Raw genomic sequence first — 23961 nt, 5'->3', positions numbered from 1 at the left:
ATGAACAGAATAGCAGATGGCGACTCGAACCGTGGTTCTTGTACTGGCTTTTGCCATGTATATTCAAAGACCACGGTTTGATTCCTCACCCAGTATGTTTATTTATTGGCAGTTGTTTATTACAACTTGTGTGTGTTTTGTGTGTACTTTTTATTAATTTTAACACTCCGGCTGTCAGGCAATATTGAATTTAGATCATTGTGTGAGTTTTCGGGATAATTTATAATTTAAAATGTTTAGCATTAAGTAGCTTTTACAATGCAGATAATTATATTTTGTGCAAGTTGCTAACCAATTATAGCGTGATCCCAAAAAGGAAACGCACTCACCGTTATTCAATTGCTTGCTTGCAAGTAGTATACTAGAATCACACTTCATGTGACCCTCCCAAAGTGGTTTTTCAGGGCTTCGGCCACCCAACCTTACAAGATTACTTGTAAACTTTCCACTTACTGTAGCTGTGGTGTTCGTAGCTACCACCACCACTATGACTTTCTCGTTAAATCAGTACCTGTTTATCTCCTCTTAAGATATCCACATACTTCTGACATTTACTGGGAAAGTTAGGTTTTCAGCAGTGTATGACACAGAAGAGTGTAGTTAGGCAGCATGGCTGTCTCAGGCTTTGCTTACGATTGGTCAGACCTTTACCGGTCACTGCTCTCATTGATCCACGTGGGTTTTACCACTTCACATAATGTATAATATAATTTTGAGTCTTGTTTATGAGCGAACATGCTTAGAGTTTTTAAGTAATGTATACTTCTCTAATTCCAGGTTTGTGGCACCAGCTCGTGTATCCTTGAGAAAGAAGGTCATGAATTCGGTAAGACTAGTTATGTTGTAACTGGTTATGTTGTGACTAGTTAATGTTGTGACTAATTTATGTGACTAGTTAATGTTGTGACTAATGTGGCTAGTTAATGGTGCAAGTGGGACTGAAGGGTCGTCATAGTTTTATTCTCCCTTGTGCAGGTTATTTGTGTATTGTTCCAATCACGGTATTGTACATTTTTATTAATTTTTTTAAGATTTTCATAATTTTTCAATCTTATGGTGGTTTACAGCGACTTTGATATTTAAGTACGTTGTTAGAGGTCATTACAGTAGGATTGGCGACAGCAGCAGTAAAAGTGTGTGTGTGAGATTAGCAGTTTAATATTGCGAAGGTTGAAGTGAAGTGTAGCTCTTGGGACAGCCTCTTGATGTTCGATTTGTAATCGGATTTGCGTTTCAGTACTAATGAATTCCAATACGGTGTACTACCGACAGTACGACAGAAGAAGCTTTTATTGGGTGTAGAACTTTCGTCAAGTCATTCACGGTTGTCAGATGATAAATCTTTAATAAAGCAAATAGTTGGTCAACTAAGTGTGTTACAGTGATATGGCTTGCTATTGAAACCTTCTGCCTTGCCTCAGAGACCTTCCCCTCCTGTCTGTTGCTGTCTTGCAACATTGCATTGCTCCTGATGACGCACGAGAGTGCGAAGGATCACGAGCTAAAGATTTCCATCCCCATGTGGTTTGTTCTGCATTGTTAAGATCGCCTGTTAGTGATTGTATTGCAATAAGTCCATATATCGAATCAACTGTTGGCATGGGCCAGCAGGTTGCACGTGTTTAGTCTGGTTGTCCACAAACACTCGCTAGGTGAGTCTAGCAGTAGGCCCGACTTAAGTAGGAAAAGCCTTGGACCGGTCACATCTTGACAGTTATTTACTTGAAACAACTGTGATAGGTATGACAGTTATATTTCTAGGTAATCGTGTCGTAAATTATCCTTTGGTATAAATAGAATTTATGATTATTAGGATGTGTAAATTATGTTAAGTGACGTGTATTAGAAGCTGCGAGTTGTGTGAGGTGGACAGGTGAGCAGTGGGAGAGGTGGACAGGTGACTGTGAGAGGGTGGGGGAATCACGCAGATTCTCACAAGGTTCCTGAGCTTGTCCATATTAACCTATTTTGTAAGGTACGCATCTTTCTTCCACACTCCGAGATTAAGTTAATCTAACAAGCTCCTGAAATGGATTTCCATAACTGCTGACCCTTTCTATGGAACGTTGCCTCTAATTATTTATGGCTGGGGAGAGCAAGTACGTGTTTACAAGACAAATCACATCAAATTTCCTGCTTTCTTCTTTTCGTATGTTGTAGCTACCCATTTATCACTACGACCCTTCTGCCTCAACCTGTCCTCGTAATACGACAGAATCTTTCGCACGCATTTTGGTTTGTTAATGTCTGCCTGATGTAATGCTTTGCTGGCGAAGAAGTTGATAACACCCACACACTGACACAGAAGACACTGACAGATTGAAAACCTTTTAGTGAAACAGTGTTTTGCTTGGAGATTTTATATATATATATATATATATATATATATATATATATATATATATATATATATATATATATATATATATATATATATATATATGGGATAGAACAGGTGACAGGGAGTCGTGAGGTGCTGAGGAGTATGTGAGTCAGGGGTCCTGAGAACTTAAAACTTCCTGATTGTGGGTGATAGTGTTTAAGATATGAATGAGAGCCAATGCAAGGCATCTTTCTGTTCCTGTCGTTTTTCTAGGAGAACCATGCGTGTTCCTGGGCCAAGCCATGTGATGTGAAACTGTGTTACGATGCACAGCACAAGCGTTGTTGTTGGTATTGTTACAGCCAGTACATCTGCTTACGTATATTTACTTGGATACATACCTAGCCATCTGATCCACATATAGATTGTTTGCAGCTGCTATGAGAGATGATGTACATGTACGTATTCTCTTTAGGGCTCTGTGCTGAATGACCCACATGGGTTTAGTGCTTAACATAATTTTTTTATAGTTAACTCTTAGACCTGGTAATGTCTTTGTTAGTGGTGGAGACGATAGCGGTGATGTAATTGCCTTCAAATAACCTACCTGGAGTATATCTGGAGGGTGTTTCGGGGGTCAGCGCCCCCGCGTTACAAACAAATCACAGAGCGAAGGGGACTCTAACCTCTGGCTAAGGAATCCTGTAATTTGATTAACCTAGAAGTGTTCTCAGATTAAAATATAAGTTACCGTTGGTATCAACTCTGGGAAAATAAGTAACAAGAGTCGATTCCAACATTAACCACTTATTCAGCCTTTCCCACTTTAATGGTACCTGAGAAGGCATCAAGGTTACTCAAGCCGGTTACCTTACCTCCGCTGTCACCTTCACCACGATCAAAGACATTACTAGGTCTAAAAAAAGGTTACAGCTGACCTCGAGGAGACTGCAAGCATCTTGCGCAACCCTTCTAGAGGTTGTAATAACCCACACACATGCTTGTTCCACTAATAACATCGGGCAACTTTATAATTACCGAAGTAGGAACCTTAGGGAACTTTATAATTACTGAGGTGCCTGTAGGGATCTTAGGAACTTTCTAATTACTGAGGTGCCTGTAGGGACCTTGGGAACTTTTAGGGGAATATTTTGATATTGATAATGTAATTGTGTTTTTAGTCACACCTACATTTTACATTATACACGACTTTACACCACATGGATTGGCCCAGGGCGAGCATAGTTATCCACGAAGAAGAAACAGAAGAAATTGCTTTGAGTTGACTCTAATACCATAAACACTATTAACCAGAACCAGCGAAGTTTCCAGTTGCTGGGACCAATGATTCACATGCTCCTCAGTGCACATCACTCTCGTCACCTGCTCTCCCGACTTTAAATTTCTATGATTATCGTGTACTGTGTAGGCCTGATCACCACATGGAGAAGATCGGGGCCAGGATGTCCGGCGAACCTACCCGTAAATGTATTTTGTTCACTCGAGAAAATCTTGGTCTCTAAGCTAAATTTTGTATTTGTGTATTGTTCCAGTCACGGTATTGTGCATTTTTATTATTTATTAGTAAAGATTTCTTTTCTGTCATAGTTCTCTTCGTAAGTCTTGACAAAAATATAATATTTGTAATTCTAGGTTAAGGTAGGTTAGCTTAGCGTAAATTAACTATACGTATAATAACGACATGACATAAAAGGACGACATCGCGTGGCAGCATGAGGCATATTGTAGTGTCTTAGAGCGTTGGTAACCCTACACTCACTGCTTAACCTAGATGATGGTCTGCTACCTCAGCTGAGACTTGTGATGGTATCAGGGTCCAACCTTTATGGAGGTTCTCATCTGCAGTAGATCAGAGGCAAAGAATGCAGTCCACGAAGATGTTAAGAGCATCTTGCTACGTCCCTGACTGGCCACCACAAAGGAAGCCCAGCTGTGCTGACTTGATGGAAGCCGTCAGCGTCCACCGTGTTATCTTGTAAGGATGGAAAGCAGATAGTGTGGGACTGCACAATGTTGTGTGGAACGTAGGCTGGCTAATGGATTCAGAGTCATGCAGAAAAGAGAACCAGCTTCATCAGTAACTGTGCTAGCGTCTGTAGCTTTGTATGCCCCTCGTACTAATTTCAGTTCATATTCTGTTAAGTACATTCACACTGCCCACCACTTATCTCCGGTATATCGCATGTGAAGGAGATTGCGCCACTAGCTTCAGGACGAGCCTGGTCCAAGGCCGGGCTCTGGGAATAGAAAAAATCATGGAACTCATCAAAGGATGGGGGAGGAGACTCCTTTCGAGCGCATGACATCAGCCTGAAGGTGCAGAAGAAACTGCCGAGTAAGATGTCCAACAAGACTATGACTCAGACCTTCATCGTTGACACCCTCGCTTCCAACCTCAACAGCATGTATATACTAGCCACTAACTTCAAGACGAGCCTGGACGAAGGCCGGGTTCCGGGAGTAGAAAAACTCTCTGAACTCATCAAAGATATGCAGATAGATGCACTTTTGTGAAATTCTCTAGTCTGTCCTCGGGAAGACTGTGCTCACAAGTTCCTCGTTGTGTTTAGTAATCAATTTTTTAGCATTTATTTTTGTACCCCTCAAGGGTGTGTCGAGGTGCTTTTAAATTCCTTGGATCAGTCCTAATTACCTGCCTTTTCCCAGGCGCTGTATGATGCCTGATCGAGTTTATCTTAGGTTTTATTACAGCCTTAAATTTTCACCAACTGTTTTATACCTTATAACTTGTTGTATTGCACTTTGTACGGTGTGTAATAACAAACTGAATATGAGATTCCTCCTGCTACCACCTACATGGTACACTCATATCACTGCAGGTTGCTGCTACCACCTACATGATACTCGTATCACTGCAGGTTGCTGCTACCACCTACATGGTACACTCATATCACTGCAGGTTGCTGCTACCACCTACATGATACTCGTATCACTGCAGGTTGCTGCTACCACCTACATGATACTCATATCACTGCAGGTTGCTGCTACCACCTACATGATACTCATATCACTGCAGGTTGCTGCTACCACCTACGTGGTACACTCATCCCTAATCCCACCATTTATTTGTTTCTGGGGGGCGTGGGAAACTAATGTTTTCCAGATATGGCCTTCCAGAAAGTGGACCTTACCACTAATTGTTATGGAGGCTAATGGAAGACAATGTGGAGGAAGGTTAGGAGGAGGAGAAGGAGCACGAGAACGAGGATTAAGAGGAAGAGGAGGACGACGAAGATTAAGAGGAAGAGGAGGAGGACGGATTAGTGAGACCAGAATGTGGTTAAGTTATAGTCAGGGGGGACCATATCCTAGAAGCAGTTCGCTGCAGTATTAACAAACACCACCTGGCTGCATTAATTACCAACTTGCTGCATAGTTTTTTCGAGTAGCAGTTAATGATAATTTTAATATTGGCCTCATCGGCTCCAGTTCCTTTTCCTAGCAAGTTTAATTTATATGTTAAAGAATTCTTTTACTAATCCTGAAATGGCATTGCAATACTGAATTACCTTGTAACCACGAATCGCCCTTGTAACAGGGGACCTTTTTACAGGCATCTCTTGCATAAAGACTGGCATTCATCAGTTGGTTTAGGTTAATCACCTTGTAGGAATGAAGGTGGCGGTAGAGGTGAGTTTCCAGTCAAGGCGACTGTGATTGAATTGCCACTGAGGAGTTGACAAACTGGAAATGTCATGTTCTGCTGCACTACAAGGCCCAGGAGAGGCAGGGGGAGCAAAAATGAAAGTGAGAGAAATCCTAAATACTTTTTCTCATATGCAAATTGTAAGGCTAAAGCCACATCCAGTATCGGGCCCTTGCTTAAAGGCGATGGAAACTACACTGGTGGCACCAAAGAAATGATTGAAATGCTGAAGTTGCAATATGACTCTGTGCTCAGTGAGCCATTAATCAGTTTTAAGGTTGACGATTCAGATGAGTTTTTATGGATGAGACAAAATCCTCCATTATTTCTGGCATAATTCAAATCTCACTTGACTTCGAAGAAGCCATCGATTGATGCCCCGGCACTCTGCCCCTGACTCAGGGAACTCTATATTCATCGAGAATTGCAAGAAATCACCATCTCATGCTTTCAATATTCTATGGAGGAGCAGCTTGGACACAGGAATTATCCCTAGTCCTTAAAAGAAAGAAAACACTGGCATAGCCTCACTCCACAAAGGTGGTAGTAAAGCAGTCGCAAAAATCTTGTCTTAATAAGCAAGATTGCTAATTATACGGAATCTCAATAATTGCATAACCCAGGGCAGCATGGATTTAGAGAAGTTCGCTCCTGCCTCTAAAAAATTGTTTGACCATTACATGGTCTTAGATGCAGTGGCAGACAGGTAAAATACAGATGTAGTTTACATTGTCTTTGGAAGCTTTTGACAAATGTGACCATGATGTAACAGCTCACAAAATACGTGTTGAAGGAATAATTGGAAAAGTGGTATATAGATATTTAATTTTCTAGCTAATGAAACCCAAAAGGTAATAGTGAACAGAGTGAAATCAGAGGCTGCCATAGTGAAAAGTTCTGTTCCCCACGGCACAGTACTGGCCCCTGTTCTCTTCTTCATTCTTATATCCAACATGGAGGTATAAATCACAGCATACGATACTAGATACTAGAATCTGCATGAGACTGTCATCCACCGTGGACACGGCGAAGCTCCAAGCTGATATAAACAAAGTTTTCCAGTCATAACTATATGATGTTCAGTGAAGACAAGTTTCAGTTCCCCGTTATCAGAAGATTAAGGAAAAAAAATGGAACAAAGTATAAAACAAACTTGAATCGCTCAGTCGAGTGTGACCTTGGATGTCAAATCTCAAGTCAGTCCCTGATCAACCGGGCTGTAGTGCTTATACTGGACTTAGTGCAGCTAGCACCAACAGCCTGGTTTATCAGGGCATCTACCTGGAGAACCTGGGCTGGGACCGGGCCGCGAGAGCGTTGACCCTCGGAACACTCTTCAGTTAGACTCCATGTAAAGTTATTCCGGGCAAAGAGGGCGTGTGAGTGTATATATATATCGTGCCGAATAGGTAAAATTAATCATTTAGCAAGAACTCTTTTAAAATTGTCCTTTCTAAAATTTTCTCTTATACGTTTAAAGATTTATTTATGTTAATGTAAAAATTAATAATTTTGTGCCAAAAAAATCTTAAAAAAGTTACCTAACCTTATTATAACAAGCGCAATTTAAATAAGCCTAATGCAACTAAATATATTTTAGATACTTTTGCAATAATTTATTAATAAACAAACACAATGAAATATATTTTTTTCGTTAGGTTCAGAATTATTTTTGCAAAATTATTGCATACACAAATTTTCGCTTGCCTTATTCGGCAAGAAGAGCGTTGCTATTTAAGCCAAAATAGCAAGTTTTACCTATTCGGCACGACATATATATTATATATATATATAGTGTGTATGTGTGTGTGTATAGTATACTCACCTACTTGTACTCACCTATTTGTTGTTCCAGGGATCGATTCACAGCTCCTGGCCTCGTCTTGTCGCTTGTGTGTGTGTGTGTGTGTAATATAATACACAGGCTGGTAAGTGTGTGAGATGAGAGGCAGGCTTACGTGAGGTGATGCATGCTAAGTATTAAAATAGGGTTTGCATCAGTGGATCAGTGGGGAAAACCTGTTCTGGACGATACATGTTTTAGTTCTGCTGAGATCACTGTTGGGCTGCCAGTATCTCGTATAGTTGTTTGTATGGCTGTTAATAAGGTTTGTGGATGGAGTGATGGTGGGAGGAAACAACGGTATTATTCGGTAAGCTTGGAAGAACCCAGCCTGTCACGTCTGTTCACTTCTATGCCTAGTCGAGTTCTGAGAAGGTGGTGATTGAGTGATTTGTCAGGAACTGTGTCCTGACCCGTCTGAGGATCTCTAAGATGTCGATCTAATTCAGCTGTTATGTGGCTGCGATCAGGGTCTTGTTATAATCCCTGTACGTTCCATTGCAAAACATTGTATGTGATACAGGGGATTGAGGCCTTCAGGTCTCCCGTCAACGTCTCTGGGTCCTGTGTTCGGTGGAGGCCTGTGAGTTTTGCATTCTGGCAGGATTACTAATGTTTTTTTTTTTCTGTGCCTTCAACATGTAAGATGGCAGGTACATCTTACACTATTCTGCTTACATTTAAGTACACACTTATTTTTACTGATACCTTCCTTAATATTGAGGGGACGATATCAGATATTTTGCCGGTACCGATATCATCAAAATCAGGCGATACTTAACGATACCGACACATCCCTACTTGTACAAGAATGGTATACAGTACCGACAAGATGAAATTAAGACACATATGCAACATCTGGGTATCTTTATTGTAGACGTTTCGCCATCCAGTGGCTTTATCAAGACAAATTCCCGGACATAATTTGAAGACAGTAGAACTATATACAGAAGATGAGGTAATCAGTCCCTCAGTCTTGGAGTTGGTGCGAGGAGCACAGTAGTCGTGGAGGTTCTCACACACACACACACACACACACACACACACACACACACACACACACACACACACACACACACACACACACACACACACACACACACACACAAAGAGGGAGTAGAAATGAAAAAAAGGGAGAGGAAAGGAAAAGGTGACATGTAGGAAGTCATGAACTACTGACCTGGGTCCTTAACGAGAGTAACATGCAAATTCCTGGTAAAGAACGTAAAGAAACTTGTTGAGCTTGTTGAAAGTGCTAGTAACTTATCACAGAACACCAACAATGGTTTAGAAATGGAGGCCATGCCCCTGAGAGAAAGATTAATAGAAATTAGGTAGTTCCTTCTGTTGTAAGGACTTGTATGATATGGGTCAATAGGCCTACCGCAGTGTTCCTCCTTTCTTACGTTCTTATGAAAGAAAGGAATGGGTGGGTGTATATTCCTAGACTGTAAAAGCTTCCGTTATGTTGCTACAAATTGGAGAAGGAAGCCTGGGTATTAAGTATTAACATAGATAATGGAATACGATACATTAAAAAACAGAACATTGCAGTAAGGGATGAAACATCATGACGGCAGAGTGTAACTAGTGGAGTTCCACAAAGATCAGTGTTGGGCTCCAATACTGTTCTTATACGTAAATGACTTGGTTACATGAGTTAATTCTTGCGTGTCCTTGTTTGTGGAGGATGTAAGACAAAATGAGGCTACCAACTGAAGACAGTGAAAGAAGGCTGTAAGAAGACAATGAAAAAAAAGCTGCAAGAAGACCTAGATAGACTTCAGATGGTCGGATAAAGAATAAAGTCACAATACCGTGACTGGAACATTACACTAAAAACCCGCACATAGAAGATTGAAACTTATGACGACGTTTCGGTCCGACATGAACCATTAACTAGCCACTAGTTAATAGTCCAACATCGTACTACATAAATAGCTACTAGAAGTTGACTGAAACTCTTCGCTGCCATTGAGGTCTGCATGTTGCACATGTTAGCATGGAGTTACTGTTGCATAGTCTGTGTAATCTTATTCATAAGACGTAGGCAGCAATTTTGGCAACATTCCCTGTAGTCGGGTGATTCAGATGAGTTTCCACAAGGTAAATCATATCAGAACGATGAGTGTTGCACGAAACAGTGCGTGAGGCTCACCATCATTGGTAATCAGACTTAGAATGTTCGCAGGCATCATGTTGATGGACAAGTTCCTTATGTTCGTTCCTACACCTTGACGAAGATGTGGAGGGTGGTTGCCTTTGAGACAGGTAGGATAGAATGTTTGGTAAATGGACACAGATGCAACTAATGGGGCATTTTATTGTGGCAACGTTTCGGTTTCCAGGAGCTTTGTCAAGCCGTTGCCACAATGAAATGTCACATTAGTTGGGTTAGCGTCCATTTACCAAATATTTTGTCGGTAATTCTACCATTCCATTTAATAGGCAGGATAGAAGTATCCTCTCTCTCTCTTTCTCTCTCTCTCTCTCTCTCTCTCTCTCTCTCTCTCTCTCTCTCTCTCTCTCTCTCTCTCTCTCTCTCTCTCTCTCTCTCTCCCTCGCTCTCTCTCTCTCTCCACATCGTTCCTTTGCCTTCCCTCACCTTTTCCCCTTTCTATATATCTTTCTCCATTCTCTCTTCCCCTACTTCCATCTTGCCTCGTTCCCTTCCGTTCTTCCGGGTAGTTTAACATGGTGTGATAGTATTTATTTGTTTTGTGCTTGCTTGTGCCAGTGCTTTATATATTTGTTGTTTCCGTGTCTGTCACTGATGTTTTAATCTTCGCTGTGTGCCTGGTTTTTAATCTTCGCTGTGTGCCTGGTTTTTAATCTTCGCTGTGTGCCTGGTTTTTAATCTTTGTTGTGTGCCTGGTTTTTAATCTTTGTTGTGTGCCTGGTTTTTAATCTTGTTGTGTGCCTGGTTTTTAATCTTCGCTGTGTGCCTGGTTTTTAATCTTTGTTGTGTGCCTGGTTTTTAATCTTGTTGTGTGCCTGGTTTTTAATCTTTGTTGTGTGCCTGGTTTTTAATCTTGTTGTGTGCCTGGTTTTTAATCTTCGCTGTGTGCCTGGTTTTTAATCTTTGTTGTGTGCCTGGTTTTTAATCTTCGCTGTGTGCCTGGTTTTTAATCTTTGTTGTGTGCCTGGTTTTTAATCTTTGTTGTGTGCCTGGTTTTTAATCTTGTTGTGTGCCTGGTTTTTAATCTTCGCTGTGTGCCTGGTTTTTAATCTTTGTTGTGTGCCTGGTTTTTAATCTTGTTGTGTGCCTGGTTTTTAATCTTTGTTGTGTGCCTGGTTTTTAATCTTGTTGTGTGCCTGGTTTTTAATCTTGTTGTGTGCCTGGTTTTTAATCTGCTGTGTGCCTGTTCTTGCAAGTGATTTTTAATTTTCTTCTAAGCTTGTTCGTTCCAGTGGGTTTTATTTTTGTGTGTTCATGCCAGTGGTTTCTATTTTGGTTTGAAAGATTCATCTTGACTTTTTTTCTGTATGTTTGTATTTATCTTTTTACTGACAAGAGTGCTTAGTGATGTCGTAGGTTAAAGTAGTGATTCTCAACGTGGGTCATATGACATCCTCCCTAAGGGCTCCTAGGTTAAAGCATTCTGTCAGTCTAACAACTTCCTTCCTTCCTTTTCCTGCTATCCAGCTTCCTCTTGTCTCCTAACGTTTCTTCGTCTGGTGATATCTTGTGTCAGCTTTTTTGTCGCCAGAAAGGATGACATACCGTATGATAATAGCCGCTTTAATTCCTCCTCCTTTTAGCTTGGTGTTGTCGTCACCAAGTGTGACATATCCCGTGATGATAGCCGCTTTAAGGTTACACTTTCCTCCTTTTAGCTTGGTGTTGTCACCAAGGGTGACATGCCCTGTGATGACAGCCGCTTTAAGGTTACACTTTCCTCCTTTTAGCTTGGTGTTGTCACCAAGGGTGACATGCCCTGTGATGATACCCGCTTTAAGGTTACACTTTCCTCCTTTTAGCTTGGTGTTGTCACCAAGGGTGACATGCCCTGTGATGACAGCCGCTTTAAGGCTATTCTTTCCTTTTTTAGCTTGTTCTTGTCAGCGCCAGGAATGCTACACCGTGTGATGATAGCCGCTTTAAGGCTAAATTCTCCTCTTTTGTTTTCCCGAGGCTGATAAAAGGGTCAAGGTGGTTGAAATTATTGATTTTGGTAGGTGGTTCGTGTCCAACACAAATTGTTTACGAGCAGTGATGGCCAGGTGTTACATAATGCCAGTGTTGCCTCAACTTTTGTTGCGTACTTTGAAATGCCAATGTTCATAAGAAAGGAAGAACACTGCAGCAGCCCAGTAGGCCTGCCTTTCTCAAACTCAAACCCACTAACAAAAAAATTTGCCCAAGCCATTTTCAGTGCCACCCAAGGAATAAGCTTTGTTGTGTCATAAGGAGGAATAGTTGCCATTTTTGTTTGGTTTGTCTTGAAGAAAGGACATACACACAAAGCACTCTCCTGACATACCCATGGTGTACCTGTGACCAGTTTCGAGTGGTTTCTGTACTTTCTGCTGGACCCGGGGTCAGGATTTCTTGTTGATTACCTCGTGTAATTAGTGTGGGAAGCAGACGCTGGTTATATAAGATGGTTAGCTGGACAGCAAGGTTACCCTACGCTGGTCTGGGACCAGCCTGTGGAAGGAAGTAGCTATGACCCTGTAATCGACTACAGGTAGGTAGATTGTAGTGGTATAATTTGTTGGAAAGCAAACGTTCAGTATGTGAGATAAGGCAGGGCTCTGGTGGTACAGTGAGCGGCTGGATGAGGTACCACAGTTGATGCAGTGTTGTGGTGGCACAGTGAGCAGCTGGAGGACGTACCATAGTTAATGTAGTATTGTGGTGGTACAGTGAGCGGCTGGAGGAAGAGATACCACAGTTGATGTAGTGTTGAGGTGGTAAAGTGAGCGGCAAAGGAGGTACAACAGTTGATGTAGTATTGTGGTGGTACAGTGAGCGGCAAAGGAGGTACAACAGTTGATGTAGTATTGTGGTGGTACAGTGAGCGGCAAAGGAGGTACAACAGTTGATGTAGTATTGTGGTGGTACAGTGAGCGGCAAAGGAGGTACAACAGTTGATGTAGTATTGTGGTGGTACAGTGAGCGGCAAAGGAGGTACAACAGTTGATGTAGTATTGTGGTGGTACAGTGAGCGGCAAAGGAGGTACAACAGTTGATGTAGTATTGTGGTGGTACAGTGAGCGGCAAAGGAGGTACAACAGTTGATGTAGTATTGTGGTGGTACAGTGAGCGGCAAAGGAGGTACAACAGTTGATGTAGTGTTGAGGTGGTACAGTGAGCGGCAAAGGAGGTACAACAGTTGATGCAGTGTTGTGGTGGTACAGTGAGCAGCTGGAGGAGGAGGTACCACAGATGGTGCAGTGTTGTGGTGGTACAGTGAACAGCTGGAGGAGGAGGTACCACAGATGGTGCAGTGTTGTGGCGGTACAGTGAACAGCTGGAGGAGGAGGTACCACAGATGATGCAGTGTTGTGGTGGTACAGTGAGCAGCTGGAGGAGGAGGTACCACAGATGATGCAGTGTTGTGGTGGTACAGTGAGCAGCTGGAGGAGGAGGTACCACAGATGGTGCAGTGTTGTGGTGGTACAGTGAGCAGCTGGAGGAGAAGAGACCACAGATGGTGCAGTGTTGTGGTGGTACAGTGAGCAGCTGGAGGAGGAGGTACCACAGATGATGCAGTGTTGTGGTGGTACAGTGAGCAGCTGGAGGAGGAGGTACCACAGATGGTGCAGTGTTGTGGTGGTACAGTGAGCAGCTGGAGCAGGAGGTACCACAGATGGTGCAGTGTTGTGGTGGTACAGTGAGCATACTGGAGGAGGAGGTACCACAGATGGTGCAGTGTTGTGGTGGTACAGTGAGCATACTGGAGGAGGAGGTACCACAGATGGTGCAGTGGTGTGGTGGTACCGTGAGCATACTGGAGGAGGAGGAGGTACCACAGATGGTGCAGTGTTGTGGTGGTACAGTGAGCATACTGGAGGAGGAGGTACCACAGATGATGCAGTGTTGTGGTGGTACAGTGAGCAGCTGGAGGAGGAGTACCACAGAGGAGTGTTGTGGTGGTACAGTGAGCAGCTGGAGGAGAGGTACCACAGATGATGCAGTGTGGTGTACAGTGAGCAGCTGGAGGAGGAGGTACCACAGATACAGTGTTGTGGTGGTACAGTGAGCAGCTGGAGGAGGAGTGTTGTGGTGGTACAGTGAGCAGCAGATACCACAGATGTGCAGTGTTGTGGTGGTACAGTGAGCAGCTGGAGGAGGAGGTACCACAGATGGTGCAGTGTTGTGGTGGTACAGTGAGCATACTGGAGGAGGAGGTACCACAGATGGTGCAGTGTTGTGGTGGTACACTGAGCAGCTGGAGGAGGAGGTACCACAGATGGTGCAGTGTTGTGGCGGTACAGTGAACAGCTGGAGGAGGAGGTACCACAGATGATGCAGTGTTGTGGTGGTACAGTGAGCAGCTGGAGGAGGAGGTACCACAGATGATGCAGTGTTGTGGTGGTACAGTGAGCAGCTGGAGGAGGAGGTACCACAGATGGTGCAGTGTTGTGGTGGTACAGTGAGCAGCTGGAGGAGGAGGTACCACAGATGGTGCAGTGTTGTGGTGGTACAGTGAGCAGCTGGAGGAGGCGGTACCACAGATGATGCAGTGTTGTGGTGGTACAGTGAGCAGCTGGAGGAGGAGGTACCACAGATGATGCAGTGTTGTGGTGGTACAGTGAGCAGCTGGAGGAGGAGGTACCACAGATGATGCAGTGTTGTGGTGGTACAGTGAGCAGCTGGAGGAGGAGGTACCACAGATGATGCAGTGTTGTGGTGGTACAGTGAGCAGCTGGAGGAGGAGGTACCACAGATGATGCAGTGTTGTGGTGGTACAGTGAGCAGCTGGAGGAGGAGGTACCACAGATGGTGCAGTGTTGTGGTGGTACAGTGAGCAGCTGGAGGAGGAGGTACCACAGATGGTGCAGTGTTGTGGTGGTACAGTGAGCAGCTGGAGGAGGAGGTACCACAGATGATGCAGTGTTGTGGTGGTACAGTGAGCAGCTGGAGGAGGAGGTACCACAGATGATGCAGTGTTGTGGTGGTACAGTGAGCAGCTGGAGGAGGAGGTACCACAGATGATGCAGTGTTGTGGTGGTACAGTGAGCAGCTGGAGGAGGAGGTACCACAGATGATGCAGTGTTGTGGTGGTACAGTGAGCAGCTGGAGGAGGAGGTACCACAGATGATGCAGTGTTGTGGTGGTACAGTGAGCAGCTGGAGGAGGAGGTACCACAGATGATGCAGTGTTGTGGTGGTACAGTGAGCCGGGGTACTAGAGAGCATATTGATTCCTTGTAAGCCTATCAGGCGGCAGGCAGCGTGCCACAATAGGGCCACAGAGAGGGGACTAGAGGGGAGGTTGGGTCCTCACGGCTCCCTAGGGAGAACGACCTTGTGTAGGGAGGGGATCAGAGGGGAGGTTGGGCTCCCTCACTGCTCCCCAGGGAGAACGCCCTTGTGGGGGGAGACGAGCCGGAGCGAAAGAAGGGAATCAGAGGGAAGTTGTGTCCCCAATTCTCCGTGGGGAGAACGCCCTTATACGGGGAGGGGGGAGGTGAAGCTGGGATGAATCACGGCCTGAAAAGGATTAGATGGGTAGGGGAAGGTATGGGGGGATACTTGAAGGTGGGGGGCTACTTGAAGGTATGGGGATACTAGAAGGTATGGGGAATAATTAAAAGTATTTTGACATTTGAAAGTATGGAGGGATACCTGAAAGTATGGGTGGATTCTTGAAGGTATGGGGGATGCTTGAAGGTATGGGGGATGCTTGAAGGTATGGGGGATACTTGAAGGTATGGAGAATAATTGAAAGTATTTAGATACCTGAAAGTATGGAGGGATACCTGAAGGTATGGGTGGATACTTGAAGATATGGAGAGATATTTGAAGTATCTTCACCCCGGACGAGTATCTTCATCAGGTGCCAGAACAATCAGGCTGTGATGGATATGTGAGGCAGCTGGCCACCAGCAGGAACAGCCTGGTTGACCAGGCAAGCACCAGACGAGCCTGGCCTATGGCCGGGCTGCTGGAATATAAAAGCTCTCGGAACTCATCGAAGATATATCAGTGGTACCCCCTCTTCCTTCCGCGGTTCGGTTCCAGACCAGCCCTCTTGGTTGATGGCCTGATCAACCAGGCTATTGGTGCTAGATGCACGCAGTTCAGAATAGGCACCATAGCCCGACTGATTGATTATGAACTTTAGGAGTTTATACAGCTGGTTCTTGAATTAACTGTATCGTCACGGTTTAGTTATAATGTTTCACTCGTACGAGGCTCCGAGTTGGTACTCTCGTAATTGCAACCGTCTTGCTTGTATATTATGTGTGTACTAAACTGTAACTCGGGGCCCGAGTTATTGTTTACTACAGAGATAATATACAAACAAGACGGTTGTAACTACCAGAGTACCAACTCGGAGTCTCGTACGAGTGAAACACCCTGTATATCTCAGCTCTGTGTCTGTGGAACGCCCACACGATGGGCATAGGGTACATAATAAATATATTAGTCACTCTATGCCTTTAGCATACCTGCAACCGGTTTCGAAGACTTTTCTGCGATCACAAACCAAGATCCCCAGTTGACCGACTGAATGGCCAACCGGACTGTTGATGCTAGCGGCCTAAATAGTCTTATATTACAACCTGGTTGATCAGACGCTTGCAAGACAGTGCTGTCCAGATACTGCTTCAAAACTTTTACCTTTTACTCGAAAACATCTACCCATCTGACATCTGTTGGTAACAGGTTAAAAATCATGGACCACGGTTGTTGACACAGTGTTCTCTAATTTTGTTTATTGCGCCCCCTCTTTACTGGGTTTATTCTGCACTGCCTCCCTTACCTGTCACTCCAGTAAGTTGTTATCGTAGTGTGTGCGGACTGGGGACCAGATCCTCCAGTATCTTCCCTGTATACTCGTACATTATCAGGTATCTTTTATCTGTTCCAGGGAGTGCATTCCAAGTACTTTGAAACATTCTCAGTATTTTAGATGATTTATTGATTCTGCTGTGTGGAAATATCTTCCAGTTCTATTTTTTCTCCTGTATTGAAAGACACTGTGAGCACAGAATATGCAAGGGGTGAGAACACAACAGATTTTAATAGTGTCATTATTTACGTTGCTACTCTTTTGCTGCGTCTTATTTTGTTCCTAAATAACAGATCGTCTTATTTTACTGTTCCTGAGTATTTTTTATTTTAATTCCGTTCTGTGAGATTGCTTGCACAGCATTATATATCCTACGCTCGTTTTGAGTTCTTCATTCTTCCTGTACGCAGTTGAAATTTGTCACTATTAAACATTATGTTGTTGTCACTGGCCCACTAGAAGGCTTCGATGATATGTTTTTTTTTATTTGTTTATTTTCTGTGACAGTAACTGAGGTATTTATGAAGCTGTGGCTTGTATTTTTACTATGCTAAGAGGATGAGAAACAGTGAAAGTGCCAGGACACTGCCCTGGGGTACTGAACTTTTTACTTTTCCTAAGGTTTGACTTTTCACTTACCACCACTTTGTGATCTGTTAGAGATCTGAATCAAGTCTTCCAGTGGGAGTCAGAGGACAATAGGATGTTCACTGAGGACAAGTTTCAGTTGCTTCACTATGGAAGAATGGAGGAAATAAAGACTAAAACTGAGTAAAGGAGGAAATCAGATCATTCAGTAGAACGGAAGCTTCATTTGCAAAACTTGGGAGTGGTGAAGTTAGATCTCACATTTAAGGATCACAACAATGTTGCTACAGCAAGGAACATGATAGGCTGGTTAACTAGAACTTTCAAGCACTAGTTGCTGAGCCACTGATGGTACTCTTCGTCTCTTGTTCTTTTCATGCTAAAATATTGTTGTGTGCTAACGGTTACTGCCCGTATACACTAAAATATCTGAACTACTGGGAACACCTGAAATCCTTTCAACTATATTGCTTGGAACGTAAGCGAGAGAGATATATAATTTGCACCTGGAAAAGCCTGGAGGGACTGATCCCAAACCTGCTCACCGGAATTACTCCTAGTGAAAGCAAGAGATTTAGTAGACGGTGCAAAGTGCCTCCAATAAAAAGCAGGGGCGCAACGAGTACGTTAAAAGGGAACACGTTGAGTGTTAGAGGTCCCCGAACCTTCAGCGCCTTTCGTGCATAAGAGAAGTCACCAACAAACCTGTCTTCAAAAAGGAACTGGACAAGTTCCTCACATCAGTTCCTGACTAGCTGAGCTGTGATTCGTACGTTGGACTGCGTGGAGTAAGCAGTAACAGCGTAATTGATCAAGCGTTGATCTTCCGGGAGACGTTGTCTGGGACCGGGCCGCAGGTGCTTTGACCCCCGGAAGCATCCTTCAGGTATCCATTTCCCCAGTGATTTGTAGATACTGTTTGATTCATATATGCAAAAGTTTATTTGTATCTTTCCGACACACATTGTTGTTGAGTAGAACAACCTGTGTCAGGTTGTTATAGTATCTAGAACAACCTGTCAGGTTATTGTAGTGTCTAGAACAACCTGTGACAAGTTATAATGTCTAGAAGCCATGAGATGTGATGAGAAGTGATGAGATCGTTCCGCTCACAATCGAAAAGTCCCCAGTTCGACACTCAGGTTAACGTATGGGCGAGTTTTCCTTTTGCTCTTGGTTGTTCCTGCCTAGGTAGCAGTGTAAGGGTTGTCTCTGAAAGTGACACTACACACTCCAAGAACATAAAAACTGAACCTCGCGTCTGTACAGGGGTCAGTACAATCAGGTTATCCGGCTCTGTGATCAGGTGAAAAAAAATAAGCCTCTCTTCTTTCTCGTCTGGGGAGGCTAAATGTTTCATGCGCGAGTTACATCCTCGGGAAGGTAGGGAGCCCCAAAACTCTGCCAGGTAAGACTGACTCGTTGACTTAATCATGTGTGTAAACGGTGCGCTAATTGCTGCCCGCCAGAGGGGAAAGTACACAGTGTTCTGCTATCCTGATGCTTCTACCCTCAGGGAGGTTGAGTAGTGTGTGTGTGTGTGTGTGTGTGTGTGTGTGTGTGTGGGTTTGTGTGTGTGGGTTTGTGTGTGTGTGGGTTTGTGTGTGTGTGCTGGTACGTAGCTCCCATCCCATGTGTAGACTCGTCTAGTTGTATGTGCAGAGGAATTAGGTCCTGGCACATATGACTCACTTAGGTGCCACCTGTGTTCCTTACCTCTACGATTCTCAGATTTCCTCTGTACATTCTAGGTGGTTTTCTTCGTCTTTTGTAAATCATCATCATAATTCTGCCGGGCTTCCTCTTTTCTAGGGTTATATTAGTTGTATTGTTTAGTCTCTCCTTGTAGGTTCCTCTCTTCTTATTGAGAACTTTTAAATGTTCTTCAGCTTCTTCACTTCACACTTCAGTGTTGACGCTGCTTTATGTAATTATCACATACGTCATGTATAGAACCTTAAAAAATTCTTGGTTCAGGTTCCTGAAAGCAGTTGCGGTAATTATTATTGTAAGTATTTCTGGTGATATGTTAGGTGTGAGGCTTACTCCAAGATCTTATCCTCATTTAATGACTGGAGCGTCTTAGTTCTCAGACTGTATATACTGTTTTCGGTTGTTGACGCATATATATACATATGTATATAAATATATATATATATATATATATATATATATATATATATATATATATATATATATATATATATATATAATGTCGTACCGAATAAGTAAAACTTGCGATTTTGGCTTAAATAGCAACACTCTTCTTGCCGAATAAGACAAGCTAAAATTTGTGTGTGCGCAGTAATTTCGCAAAAATCATTCTGAACCCACCAAAAAAATATATTTCTTTGTATTTGTTTATTATTAAATTATTGTAAAATTATCTAAAATATATTTAGTTGGATTAGGCTAAATTAAATTGCACTTGTTATAATAAGGTTAGGTAAGTTTTCTACGGTTCTTCTGGTACAAAATTATTTATTTTTACTTTAACATAAATGAAAAAATACATCTTTAAACGTATAAGAGAAAATTTTAGAAAGAATTTAATTTTAAATGAGTTCTTGTTAATTGACCAATTTTATCTATTCGGCACGACATATATATATTTAAGTGATGTGCGGGCACCTATACACATTCCGCTGATCACTTTACACAGTACAGCAACTTCAGATGGGTGAGCTTAGGTTAACAGATACTACAAAGTAAAAAGATGAAGATATACACTGAAAGGAAAAACTCTTTTTACAGACGAGCTGTATATTGAAACATAAACTTCGGGGCTTCACTCCGGCGCATGGCGCATTCAGACAAGACCAGGTTAGGTTATGTAAGATTTGTCAGGAAAGGGGACATGTGCTTCCTGACGCTAGTCTTAGTCATATGATGACCCGCCACTGGAGCTCTTGGTTATCTGACCGAAGCCTTCCGGTGGCTTATCAATCTACAGTTTTAAAAATTATGGTTAAGGACGACTTAAAGTTGGTCACTTCTATATTCATATGAAGAAGCCTACTGTGTAGGCGAAACGTTTCGATAATAAAGATACCTAACTGTTACACACGTATTGCTCATCAACTTGTCGGTATTGTGTACCATTTTCATAATTATTACTACAAGTGACGCCTCTACACAGAGCCATCTACATCATTACAACCAGACGAGCCTGGCCTAAGGCCGGGCTCTGGGAGTAGAAAAACTTACAGAACTCATCAAAGGTAAGCAATATTACTACACACAACCAGCTACATCACTACAAGCAGCGCTACTACACACACCATCAACATCACTACAAACAATGTCGCCACACACAACCATTTACATCACTAAAGCAGCGTCACTACACAACCATTTACATCATCACTACAAGCAACATCACATCACTACATACAACCATGTACACAGCCCCAAGAGCTGCACCTGCTTGATTGATCTGCCTGGCGGCCTTGATGGATTTGAAGCAGTCGTCAGGCGTTGTCTGTTCACCATATAGAAATGTTGGGCTGCCTCGTCACCTTCACCATAACTCTCCTCCTACTCTTCCTCCTCCCCATTGTTTTATTTTCCTCCTTTCATCTTCCTCCCTTTTCACTCGTCGTTTGCATCATCATTTTCGTCGTTTTTCGTCGCTGTCCTTTTTTTTTATCGTCTTTCCCTGCTGGTCCTCATGTTAGTGCTTCTGTAAAGGTGATACTCTTGTCTAGGCGGAAGGTTTGCTGCTGCTGCTGTTTCTACAGCTGTTTTTTGCTGCTGCTGCTGTTCCTACATCTATTTTTTTGCTGCTACTGCAAGACTAGTATGAATCAGTATTCAGAAGCCCACCAAACAGCAGGCGAGTTGAGGATCCAGATTTTTTTTTTTTCACGACCTCTGCCCACCCTACAAATCATATATCTGACATGTGTATAAATCCTCAGAATTCGAAAAGGGAATGGAAAACATGCCCACATATGCAGCAGCAGGACCTGAAGAGGAGAATACCGCTAGCATCAGCACTCGGAAGCTTTAAGAAGTGCTGACATAACTTCTTTGCACAAGAGAGGCAGTATAGCTGTGGCAAAATATTACAGACCGGTAGCGCTAACGTCACTCAACATAAAAATCTTTGGAAGGGTGGCGAAATGCCAATTATTAATTTTATGGAAGAAACATAATCTGCAGAAGCCAGGTCAACAGGGATTGAGAGTGAGGTTATGCTTATTACAGCTACTAGATAATTAAGACAAAATTACCGAGGCTTTGGAAAAAATACAGTTATTTATGCACGGACTTGTCTAACGCGTTTGATAAATGTGATCACGAAGTAATAACTCATAAAATAAGTTTAATAGGTATAACAGGAAAAGTGGGAAAATAGATCTTCACCTTTCTAACCAATAGAAGACGAGGTAGTAGTAAACAAGACACAATTTAGTGTTAGTAAATTGAAAGGTTCAGTACCCATGAGAACGGTCCTGGCGCTTTTACTGGTTTTCATCCTCATAACAGACATACCGCTATCATCCTTTGCAGACAATGACAAAATAAAAATGAAAGTCGCCTCTGTAGAACACTCGGAAAGTTTGCAAGCAGATGCCAGCAAATGTCTTTCAGTGGGCAATCGAAAGCATGATGTTTACTGGTGACATATTTCATCTGCTTAGATATGGAAAGAATGAAGAATTTCAAAGGAGCACTGGGTACTATATACAAAGATATCACCAACAGAATGAGACTTGCCTTAAATTTTGGTATAATAATGTCGGATGACCTATTATTAAAATAACAAAATAAGGCAGATGCCGTGAAAGCCAGCATAGTACCCAAGTGGTTCTAGTACTCTGTGTATAAAATTAAAGAAAAACACAGGATAGGTTTCGTACATCTAATAATGAAATGTGTCAGCCTTGAAGTGATACACTTAAGGCGATGAGGAGGATATCTTGCTGTTGTCACTATACAAGCATCAAAGGTTTCATTCAAGAAAGCTGGAGTTACAGCTAGAGCAAAGGCATATAATACGACACGATGGTGAATAAGATACACGGACAACACTTGGGTCTCTTTAAGAAACATTTCGCCCACTTGGGGGCTTTATCAACACGTGGGTCTCTTTAAGAAGTATTTTGACCACTAGGGGTCTTTATCAGTCTGATGAATTCGATTGTTAAAGTTACTGGTGGGCTAAACGTTTTCTAAATAAAGACACTCATGTGTTGCAGATGTGTCTTCTTCACCGAAGCTGGAGTTGTTGATCGAGGAGTGCATCTGTGTGTGTGTGTGTGGGCAGGCGATAGAGATAGAGGTGAATTTATGGTGACGATGATGGTGAGTCAACCAGCCCGCTATTTATTTCAGATTTCTCTTTGGTCCTTACTGCGATTACTGGTATATTGGGCTCCCTCCCTGAGTGAATGTGGGTGAGAGAGCCTTGGTGGTTGATGGAAGTCAGTGGCGGAGGAGAGCTAATGTGGGCACTTGGGAGGGGACATTAACAAGAAGGTAATTTATTGCAGTGAGAGGCTAATGAAAGTGAGCCTCAATTGAGAGAGATGCGAATGGAAATGAGACACGTTAGAGCATTTCATTGTGAAGACATTTCTTCCACTAGGAACGAAGCGCCTTAACAGTAAAATACCATAATCCGCAGGGTGTATCTTATTTACATGTTGCTGATGAGGACTCAAGTTGGGAGTCGAAATACAGTTTCTTTTCAGTTGGTGTTTTATTGTCTACATGTGGGTTACCCTTCGTCACTGTCGGTATAATCTGTCATTGTACTGCCATGCGAATGGAACGTATTGGAAAGTGGTAGAAATGTACATACCTGTAACCTGTTTTTGTATGTTTTCTAGCTCTGGTAGCTCGCCTTTCTGTGTGAGACATGATTCTTTCCGCTTGCAAAGAAGTGCCTCTTTTAGACAAGTCATCTCCCGGTGTTAAACAGAAAATCTTACTTCTGATAAGGAGTCTAGGGATTTGGTGAAACAAGATGTGTAAAATGTAACATAGTGAATAAACGCATCTTTTATAAATATGTTTACAGTCTGCATGATAATAGTAATCACATGATAGAACATAACTGAAATAATACCTGATCATTATGATTGTTTTGGTATCATCCACAGATTATGTGAAACTGTGTTTGGTATTTTGATCTGTGTCGTCTAAGAGGATCAGAAACGGAAGAAGAGCCAGGACCGCGCCTTGCGGTATTAAACTGTTTTACTTGGCTGACACAGAATTTTGTTTACTACCATTCTTTGTGATCTTTTTCTTAGAAATATGACTATCATGCTCCGCACTCTTCCCCCTTCTTCACTCTTAATGCATTTTAACCTAATTTTAAGGGTTTTGACCCTATGTTTATATTGGTCAAATACCTCTGCAAAATTCAGTCTGTAATTTTGTCTGTGTTCTAGTAGTTGCAATAGGCAGGATGAATATTAAAATGGTATAAAATACCGACAGGTTGTTAAGTAAGACACATGTGCAGCAGTTAGGTATCTTTATTCCGAAACGTTTCGCCTACACAATAGGCTTATTCAGTCGGGTATAGAAAAGTTGGT

At 42.7% G+C, this 23961-nt stretch overlaps 1 protein-coding gene across 5 annotated transcripts in view; it reads left to right on the top strand.

Annotated features, from left to right (window-relative positions):
* The window catches only part of Kdm3 (Lysine demethylase 3), a 1464865-nt gene that overhangs the window by 371248 nt on the left and 1069656 nt on the right, over positions 1-23961 (top strand). The window contains exon 3 of one of the 5 annotated variants that reach the window (XM_070098742.1): positions 778-826. The exons of the other annotated variants lie outside the window; for them this stretch is intronic. Within the exon in view, the coding sequence (XP_069954843.1) occupies positions 818-826 (9 nt within the window). The 5' untranslated portion in view covers positions 778-817. The remainder of the gene's footprint in view (positions 1-777; positions 827-23961) is intronic. 5 annotated transcript variants of the gene reach the window in all.

This window comes from Cherax quadricarinatus, chromosome 64, assembly GCF_038502225.1.
Source record: "Cherax quadricarinatus isolate ZL_2023a chromosome 64, ASM3850222v1, whole genome shotgun sequence".
Taxonomy (NCBI): Eukaryota; Metazoa; Arthropoda; class Malacostraca; order Decapoda; family Parastacidae; genus Cherax; species Cherax quadricarinatus.
The sequence above is the reverse complement of the archived record's forward strand: the minus strand, read 5'-3'. Positions and strand labels throughout refer to the sequence as shown.